This window comes from Nerophis ophidion, linkage group LG10 (genome assembly GCF_033978795.1).
Source record: "Nerophis ophidion isolate RoL-2023_Sa linkage group LG10, RoL_Noph_v1.0, whole genome shotgun sequence".
Lineage (NCBI taxonomy): Eukaryota > Metazoa > Chordata > Actinopteri > Syngnathiformes > Syngnathidae > Nerophis > Nerophis ophidion.
In genome coordinates this window covers 39692591-39703379 of record NC_084620.1, presented here as the reverse complement: position 1 = coordinate 39703379, position 10789 = coordinate 39692591, and the positions used below count along the sequence as shown (strand labels likewise).

Below are 10789 nucleotides of genomic sequence, written 5' to 3'. Positions count from 1 at the left end.
CGACCTTGGATAAGCGGAGGAAGATGGATGGAACTAAACAAAACATGATCTGGACCATGGATCATGACAATATATATAAATATACACAGACTATATTTATATATACTGTATATATATATATATATATATATATATATATATATATATATATATATATATATATATACTGTATATATATATATATATATACTGTATATATATATATATATATATATATATATATATATATATATATATATATAAATGTATATATGTATATATTTTGCTAGTTTATTAATATTTAGTGTACTTTATTCATCTATACAAGACGACCATCTTTTGTTGGTATGACGCAGGGCAGTGTCCTTCTCTCTTGTGTCAAGTCTCATGATTTTTTTTTTTTATTTGTTCATAGCCTTTCCACATCCCGAGTTAGCGTTCCAACCACACAGCGTCCCATCACAGGCACCTCAACATGGTGAAGCAGCAGCAAGTCAACCTTTCCTCACCCGCCGTACACCCGTGGTAACGACATAGGGTGCTTTTTGTGTTCTTGTTTGACAAAAAACAAAAAAAAATGTGATAAACAATCTCAAAATGCTACTTTTCTTGCAGACGAATCAGAACTACACCGGAACTCCTTTTCTCAGCATCTTTCGCCCCGGCACGGACACAATGAGAAGGCACTACACTCCCCGACCTCTCCTCAATCCAGGCCGGCGAGGGACAGGGCTCTACTCCTCCCTCCCATCACTCCATCCTAGAGAGGAGGAAACGGCAGAAGAGGAGAAGACTGACTTAGGCGCGACTGCGTAAGTGAAATACTCTTTTAGACGTCCAAAATGGCTTCCTTGCATCACACTTCTTCTTCTCTCTGTCTGTAGACGGGTCAACACAGGCAAGGAGTTCCAGGCAGAACTCCCCCCTGAGCAGTCCAGGGCAAGGTCACCGGACAAGGAGTTGAACCGTGAAGAGTTGCTGTGGCAGCCGCAGAGAGAGCTGGCAGAGAGTGGCGCCTTGCAAGACCAAGGTAAACATTATGAAGAAGATGAGCTTCAAAAACACTGTGTACTACACCAGAGGTGTCAAACTCATTTTAGCTCGGGGGCCGCATGGAGGAAAATCTATTCCCAAGAATGGCAAAATCATGGTATGATAACTTAAAAATAAAGATAACTCCAGGTTGATTATGTCAGGGTCAAATACCATGAGACATTATAAAGACACAGAAACAGAGAATAGAAAACAAAGCAGTGATTGCTTTTCTCGTACGAAGAGAGTAACTGGAGCAGTTGTCAGTTACAGGCTCCTAATTTACTCTAAAAACTTTCTCCACTCTCCTCACCTTTTAATTCATTTGGGGGCCCTACAGTACCAACACACACACATACACAGCTGCACTAGAGGAGGGGGGGTATCTGCAGCTGTGTTGGATACATAACACCTGTGGTGAGAACTTAACACATGCAAATACAGAGTACAAACAATATAGCAACTTCCTGCATTGCTCTGTACCATCTGCCAATTCCTCTTTGAAGTGGGTAGGTCAACCTAATCTCAATCTAATGCCAACTTTCATTTCTGCTTGTCTACACAATGCACAAACAATCATATTTGAAAAAAATGGTATAATTTATTTACAATTAATCCAACAGATTACTTTGTTTTACTTTGGCCAAAAATAGAACAAGAACATTCTGAAAACGTACAAATCACAAATATTCCTCTGGACAAAACACTTCAAGTTTGTTGAAAATTCGGAGGAAATTGGTGCATTTTTGAAAACACAATGAGCTTGGTCTCAGCGTATCACCAAAGCCAGGATTAAACTTTAAATCACAGTCTTACTGGGATTGAACAAAAACACAACAACTGGTAAACTCTTCTAGGTATCAAATAGCTCCTTTGTCATGTCCATGTATCAATCCAGTGCTAACTCAACAAACCATAAGAAACGTAGGTAAAAGCTATTCAAAAGGGTTAAGTTCCCTTTTCTCGTGTTTGACAGAGACATTTTTGGCAACGATGCAGAAGACATAACATCAGGTTTTGAGTATCAAGTTGGTCAAGGAGGAGGAGCCACAGTCACGCTTTACTGTGTGCCTCTTGTTTGGCCTATAAACCGTTTGCTTGCCTAACAGAATTGCTTTTGTGACATCCAGTGGACACATTCAGAACAGCAGTTTCTTTTTGTTAAAAAATCATTTTAATACTTTGCAAACTCATCACGCGGGCCGGATAAAACCTGTTTGCGTGCTTGACACCCCTGGTGTACAGGGTTACTCCAAGGGTGCGTACTTTAACAGTGCAGTCCCAAATTGTGAAACCCTTACCAGAAATGACGATAGTAATATTTACCAGCTTTATTCCTTCCCTTTTTATTGTGAATTGCAACTTACGCTACAGTGAACGGCAGTAAGTGGCATGACGTCATCGTCTAATTTGCATGATTGGCCATTTGCGGTGCGGACAACTTAATCAGAAGGTGTATACACCCCTTCGACTTCCAATCAATAATTGCAATTACAGTGTATGTTGTAACGCGTTTGATAGTTGCAGCTCTAATAACACTTAGGAAGCTAACAAGCTAATTGGCCAATGACAGTTGTGAGTGCTAACTAAGTTGACTCACTGGAAAACACCACCCCTAGTGTTTCGGCGGAGAATCATATGTCACACATTCAACCCCGTTATAAAAGGATCAAGATGGCGGTCAAGCAGTGGCGAGCTGTGTGTTTGTCACCTAGGCCAGTGGTTCTCAACCTTTTTTCAGTGATGTACCCCCTGTGAACATTTTTTTAATTCAAGTACCCCCTAATCTGAGCAAAGCATGTTTGGTTGAAAAAAAGAGATAAAGAAGTAAAATACAGCACTATGTCATCAGTTTCTGATTTATTAAATTGTATAACAGTGCAAAATATTGCTCATTTTTAGTGGTCTTTCTTGAACTATTTGGAAAAAAAAGATATAAAAATAACTAAAAACTTGTTGAAAAATAAACAAGTGATTCAATAATAAATAAAGATTTCTACACATAGAAGTAATCATCAACTTAAAGTGCCCTCTTTGGGGATTGCAATAGAGATCCATCTCGATTTATGAACTTAATTCTAAACATTTCTTCACAAAAAAATAAATCTTTAACATCAATATTTATGGAACATGTCCACAAAAAAATCTAGCTGTCAACACTGAATATTGCATTGTTGCATTTATTTGCACAGTTTATGAACTCACATTCATATTTTGTTGAAGTATTATTAAATAAATATATTTATAAAGGATTTCTGAATTGTTATTATTTTTATAATATTTTTGAAAAATCTCACGTACCCCTTGGCATACCTTCAAGTACCCCCAGGGGTACACGTACCCCCATTTGAGAACCACTGACCAAGGCCTTCAGTGATGTCTTACTTAGTCTGAATTCATCCCTCAAAATACCGTAATTGATGTCACCACATGACCATTGCTGGAGATACTATACAGAAACACACTTGCACACGACTGGATCCCCTCAACAGTGTACAAAAGGGTCTATTTTTTGGCGCTTTTAACATTCAATAAACCCGCTTCAGCAATTAAAACATATCTTACGTGGTACTGTCAAAATGTAAAGATTTGTATAAAACAAATGGTATGGCATAGTGGGTGGAGCGGCCGTGCCAGAAACCTGAGGGTTGCATGTTCGCCCCCCGCCTCTTGACATCCAAATCGCTGCCGTCGTGTCCTTGGGCAGGACACTTCACCCTTGCCCCTGGTGCCGCTCACACTGGTGAATAGATGAATGAACGATAGGTGGAGGTCAGAGGGGCCGTAGGCGCAAACTGGCAGCCTCGCTTCCGTCCGTCTGACCCAGGGCAGCTGTGGCTACAAATGTAGCTTACCACCAGGTGTGAATGAATGATGGGTTCCCACTTCTCTGTGAGCGGTTTGAGTATCTAATAATACAAAAGCGCAATATAAAATCTAATCCATTAATATTATTCATCCATTTTCTACCGCTTATTCCCTTTGGAATCGCGCGGGGCGCTGGTGCCTATCTCAGCTACAATCGGGCGGAAGGCAGTGTACACCCTGGACAAGTCGCCATCTTATCGCAGATAATATTATTATTATTACTATTTGTAGCATCCATCCGACGCCATATAAGCCAGTGGTACCGCTCGTAGTCGGTCAATTCGTGTGAAAGTGGCAGATAAACCATTTGTGTTGTGCCAAAATGTGATTGCCTGACAAAAATGTATTTCCTTCGCGGGAGCGCGCACCGCTGGCTAAACCTGCATTGCTTGACTTCGTCTGTCCACAGGGGATTACTAGGTGGGTTTTGTACCTGTGAGTTTTCTGTGGCTTTCTATGGCTCCCTTGCCACTTCCTGTTTTTGCAACTTGTGATTGGATACTCACTCGGGACTCCCAAGTGAGTATCCAATCACAGCGTACGGCCAGCTAGAAGGCCTTACTGACAACAACTCGGATCGGATTGGCTATCGCAATTGTGTATCAACTCTTATGTTCAGGTTCACTTACACTGCACAGACGCCTGCTTTGTGGATTCTGAAGGCCCCCGGCAGATTTTGTGCTGCATGGCAACATAAGCTAGCTGACTTCTGATTGGATACAAACATTAACCTAAAAACAGCATTGAAAGGAGCATAATATGACATGAAGAGAATATGAATACTTTTAGATATCCAGGGAAAGTAAATTAAAAATGACTTTTTTCTTTAATTATGATCATGATTTCTGGTTATGTTAGTCCAACAGAGAAGGTCTTGCTGGCCCTCACGCCACACCACTGCGTTCAAGGTATAGCAACTGAAGAGAAACAAAAGCAAAATATTCTTTCATGTCAGAGTTCCAGAAAGTCTCAAGTAAACTTCATGGCTGGCTCAAATCGGGGTCACTCCGTGATCACTTACGACCGCCAGACACTTCTGGATGTGGACAAATCGGGCCGTTTTGGACTGATAGACGCGTGCTTGCTAGACCTGCTAACTAGCACGGGAATACTTAGCCGGCTACATCCAGCGGCCTGTGAAGCAGCGGATTATAGTACCAACGGAGACATCTACGGAGTAGACGCCAGCGGTGTGATTGGAAACGCGGATGCCGAGCGGGGCTAAAAACAAAGCTAAAGGCTAATCCCCACAGAACACCACTTCCCTCCATCCTGAAGCCGGATCTGGGTAAGGAGTCAGTTAAATTAGAACAAGTTTTTTCTGCTTTGATTGTTTCAGAGTTGGACATGCGTTCTACTGAGGTGGCAAACTATGATGCGTTCAGTTTATCAAAGCACCAAACAAACAATCGGAAAATTCCCGTCGTATCAATTCCTAGATATGGTCGTAATTATATTAAGTGCACTGGGCATAATAAACACAATATTATTAATATTGCTACCACAGATCATTTGATCAAAAATTCCCTAAAACAGCCCACTACCTATAATATAGGTTTTTTAAACATAAGATCATTGTCTCCCAAAACGTTGTTAGTTAATGAGGTCATCAGACACAACAATCTTAACGTCATCGGTCTCAGCGCAACCTGGTTTAAACCAGACGACTATTTTGCGCTAAATGAGGCATCTACTCCGGTCTCAGCGAAACCTGGCTTAAACCAGACGACTTTTTTGTGCTAAATGAGGCATCTCCTCCTAACTATACATATGCGCATATTGCCCGTCCCCTTAAAAGGGGGCGGGGGGGGTGTCGCACTAATATACAACGAAAACTTTAACTTTAGTCTTAACATAAATAATAAATATAAATCGGCTGTTATCTACCGCCCCCCAGGGCCCTATTCGGACTTTATCAATGAATTCTCAGAGTTCGTTGCTGATCTAGTGACGCACGCCGATAATATAATTATAATGGGGACTTTAATACCCCATCGAACCCACCGTGCGTAGCGCTCCAGACTATAATTGATAGCTGTGGTCTTACACAAATAATAAATGAACCCACGCATCGCAACGGTAATACGATAGACCTAGTGCTTGTAAGGCGTATCACCGTTTCCAAAGTTACGATACTCCCGTATACTAAAGTATCGTCCGATCATTACCTTATAAAATTCGAGGTTCCGACGCATGTTCGTCAAACTAATAATAATAATAACTGTTATAGCAGCCGCAACATTAATACGGCCACAACGACAACTCTTGCTGACCTACTGCTCTCGGTAATGGCACCATTTCCAAAGTATGTGGGCTCTATTGATAACCTCACTAACAACTTTAGCGACGCCCTGCGCGAAACCATTGATAACATAGCACAGCTAAAGTTAAAAAAGGCTCCAAAAAGGCGTACCCCGTGGTTTACAGAAGAAACTAGAGCCCAAAAATTATTACGTAGAAAGCTGGAATGCAAATGGCGCACGACTAAACTTGAGGTTTACCATCAAGCATGGAGTGATAGTTTAAAAACTTATAAACGCATGCTTACCTTAGCTAAAGCTAAATATTACTCAAATCTCATCCACCTTAATAAAAACAATCCTAAATTTTAGTTAAGTACGGTAGCATCGCTAACCCAACAAAGGACCCCTTCCAGTAGCTCCACCCACTCAGCAGATGACTTTATGAATTTCTTTAATAAGAAAATTGAAGTCTTTAGAAAGGATATGAAAGGATATTAAAGACAATGCGTCCCAGCTACAACTGGGTTCTATTAACACAGATACGACTGTATATACGGCGGATACTGCCCTCCAAAATAGTTTCTCTCGTTTTGAGGAAATAGCATTAGAGGAATTGTTACAACGTGTAAATGGAATAAAACAAACAACATGTTTACTTGACCCACTTCCTGTGAAACTTATCAAGGAGCTCAAATTATATTTGGAAACTGTGGACATGGTGTCCTCCGGAACAAAGAGGAAAATAACCATCCGGAATGTTATAGGCGTTCAAAAGCCAGCATCTGTGATGGTATGGGGGTGTATTAGTGCCCAAGGCATGGGTAACTTACACATCTGTGAAGGCACCATTAATGCTAAATGGTCCCTACAGATTTTGGAGCAACATATGTTGTCACCCAAGCAACGTCATCAAGGACGCCCCTGATCATTTCAGCGAGACAATGCCAAGCCACGTGTTACAACAGCGTGGTTTCGTAGTAAAAGAGTGGGGGTACTTTCCTGGCCCGCCTGCAGTCCAGACCTGTCTCCCATCAAAAATGTGTGGCGCATTATGAGGCGTAGAATACGACAGCGGAGACCCCAGACTGTTGAACGACTGAAGCTCTCCATAAAACAAGAATGAGAAAGAATTCCATTTTCAAAGCTTCAACAATTAGTTTCCTCAGTTCCCAAACGTTTATTGAGTGTTGTTAAAAGAAAAGGTGATATAACACAGTGGTGAACATGCCATTTCCCAACTACTTTGACATGTGTTGCAGCCATGAAATTCTAAGTTAATTATTATTTGCAAAAAAAAAATTAAGTTTATTGAGTTTGAACATCAAATATCTTGTCTTTGTAGTGGATTTGCAAATCATTGTTTTCCGTTTATACTTACATATATATATATATATATATATATATATATATATATATATATATATATATATATATATACACATACATACATATATACATATATCGTGTTTGGAGGAAGAAGAATACTGATTTGCATCCCAAGAACACCACACCTACTGTGAAGCATGGGGGTGGAAACATCGTGCTTTGGGGCTGTTTTTCTGCTAAGGGGACAGGACGATTGATCCGTGTTAAGGAAAGAATGAATGGGGCCATGTATCGTGACATTTTGAGCCAAAACCTCCTTCCATCAGTGAGAGCTTTGAATGGTTGACCAAATACTTATTTTCCACCATAATTTACAAATAAATTCTTTAAAATTCCCACAATGTAAATTCCTGGATCTTTTTTTCACAATCTGTCTCTCACAGTACCTATTAGGAAAATTACAGACCTTTGTCATCATTTTAAGTGGGAGAACTTGCACAATTGGTGGCTGACTAAATACTTTTTTGCCCCACTGTATACGTTTATTCCTTTTAGCTTCCTTCCCTGTTTTAGCAACGCGATCTTCTGCTTCCTGTTTACAAATCTCAGGACAACGCTTGGCTTGTTGTTTGTCCCTCTCCTGGGCAAAAGGTGACATGCTTCGATGCAGTTACAGTCCACTCGTATGTCCTTGGACTGCATGAAGACCGCTACCTGTCGCTCCATTGAAATAACATCCAACTCCGCCGGCTCCCCTCCATTCGCTGGGGTTACAGCTCGTGCGTAAGACCGGGGTTTGATGCTAAGTCCGGTGATGATCACGTCATTGATCCGCGTACACTGCTCAATATCAGCGGCTCTGTTCTGTAGGATTGCGATTTTCTTGTCTTTCTCCAGATTGTCAGCTCTTATCTGATCCAGCTGCACAACAAGGGCCATGATTGTTTTCTGCTGCTCCTTGATTGTAGCAACTTCCTTGATCAGAGTGTCGATTGACTTTTTAAGTTCACTATAATCAGCCTCGGTGTGCCATTTCGTCTTTGTAACAGCGGACCGGCTAGTTACTCCAGACCATCACTTTTTTGATTAATTGCAATAATTCCTCATTACATTATTAAATTTAAATGTTTTGGAGTAAAATTCGCGAGCGCCACTTCAGTAATATTACCACCAGCATGGGAGATTCTCTCTCTCCACCTCAGTCATTGCAGCCAAGGCAGCGATCGTCTCATTCTGACCACAGCCAAAACCGTTTGTGCGTAACTGTGCCAGTTTGCGTGCACATATTGTGATATCGACTTAAAACAGCACCGTAAAACAGTTTCAGTCTTGATAGATCACATTGCGAGAGTGAAATTATTGTATTTGCATCTTCTCCTCATACAGGAGAAGATAGAGCATATTCTGCGAACACATTAAGACAGACACGCTAAGTGGGTTGCACTCGCTATTTTGCTCATTTAACACGTTGGGAAGACTATGTCTCCCGGCTGGCCTTGGAACGCCTCGGGATGCCCCAAGAAGAGCTGGACGATGTGGCTGGGGAGAGGAAAGTCTGGGCTTCCCTGCTTAGGCTGCTGCCCCCGCGACCCGACCTCGGATAAGCGGAAGAAGATGGATGGATGAACATCCTCTGTGTGTGCTATTAAGTTTGCACAAGTTTTAATGCACTCAAAATGCAAAGTGTGCCACTATAGACAGCCAGAATGCAATCTAATAAGATTTTTTCAGTGCAACTATCTTTTTATGGATTTATTTGATCATGTTTGATATTGTTTTATTTGAATGTATTTGTTTTATTTCCATTATTTTGATTCAGCAAATGCATACAGCCGATATTAACAGAATGACCAGTCCTATATTGTCAGTGTTTTTTCCTATAATCTTGAAATCAGTTCAATGTGTGTGTGCTCAGTGGAGAAGCTGCTGTTGCTGTGTAGTTCCAGCTGCCTACCAGGAGGGGGCAGCAACACGGAGCTGGCGCTGCACTGTCTCCATTCCTGCAAGGGCGACATAGTGGTAGGCGTCCAAGTCTGTTTTCTGTCTCTGTCTTTTGCAAATCCACTGCGTACTTTAGCTCTCTCTTCCCTCATTGCAGGCCACGCTGGAGATGCTCCTGCAAAAGCAGGCTTGGCCTACAGGGGACTACCACTACTCAGGTAACCTCTGAAAACCATGATTGTGTGAATGCTCCAAAGCATTCATACATATGGTTTTCTACACCAAAAATCCTCTATTTATTATTATTCCTCTACTTCTTATTCTCCGGATTTTGGCGCACTCTACCTTCCACATTTTTCACCCGATTCAAACCGTTCCAACTTCAAACTGTTCAACCTATTCGGAAATTGCGGACTTTCCCTTGACAAATTCCCAAAATTCCCAGATTTCCCAGAATTCCAGGTTTTCCGGGACGTTTTCCCGATTCAAAATGAACTGGCCATTTTTCAAACTTCCACCATTTCCACATTTTTCAGCCGATTCAAACCATTCCACCTTCAACATATTCCACTCATCCTGGACATTCAAACTTTTTTCCAAGTTCAAAAAAAATTCCAGGGATTCCCAGAATTCCCGTTTTTTCAAACCCTTTTTCTGGTGACTACTCCTTCCAAATGTTTCAACCCACTTCAACCGTTGAACCGTCCAAACATTCCTCTTAATCAGGACCAAAAACGAAGTTGTTTTGCAAACTGGCAAAATTCCCTTATTTCCCGAAATTCCTGGAATTCCGTAATACTATTTCTCAATTAAAAATGTTACTACTTCAACATTTCTCAACCGATTTGAAAAATTCCAACACCCAACCATTCACAACATACAAAATATGTTGCTTTTTTTTTTTTTTTTAATTCCCAAATTTCCATGAAATTCCCATTGAAATGAATGGCACATTTTTCAAAGCTCCACAACTCCACATTTTTTATCAAATTCAAACCGTTCCAATCCCAAAATATTCAGCCTGTTCAGGAATTGTTTGCTCCTGTTAAAGGGGAACATTATCACAATTTCAAAACGGTTAAAAACAATAAAAATCAGTTCCCAGTGGTTGGTTGTATTTTTTGAAGTTTTTTTCAAAATTTTACCGGTCCTGGAATATCCCTAAATAAAGCTTTAAAGTGCCTTATTTTCGCTATTTTCAAAACCACTATCCATTTTCCTGTGACGTCACACAGTGCTGCCAATGTAAACAAACAATGGGAATACCACAGAAAGATATAGTGACATTAACTCAGATTCAGATTTGGATTTCAGCGGTTTAAGCGATTCAACAGATTACGCATGTATTGAAACAGATGGTTGGAGTATGAAAGTATTGAAGAAGAAACTGAAGCTATTGA

The 10789-nt window shown here is 40.7% G+C and overlaps 1 protein-coding gene across 3 annotated transcripts in view; it reads left to right on the top strand.

Moving 5' to 3' along the window:
- The window catches only part of LOC133560791 (uncharacterized), a 48553-nt gene that overhangs the window by 24787 nt on the left and 12977 nt on the right, over positions 1-10789 (top strand). For all 3 annotated transcript variants that reach the window (XM_061913720.1, XM_061913721.1, XM_061913722.1), the window contains exons 5-9: positions 395-504; positions 595-791; positions 864-1009; positions 9364-9467; positions 9547-9607. In XM_061913720.1, coding sequence (XP_061769704.1) covers positions 395-504; positions 595-791; positions 864-1009; positions 9364-9467; positions 9547-9607 — 618 coding nt within the window. The remainder of the gene's footprint in view (positions 1-394; positions 505-594; positions 792-863; positions 1010-9363; positions 9468-9546; positions 9608-10789) is intronic.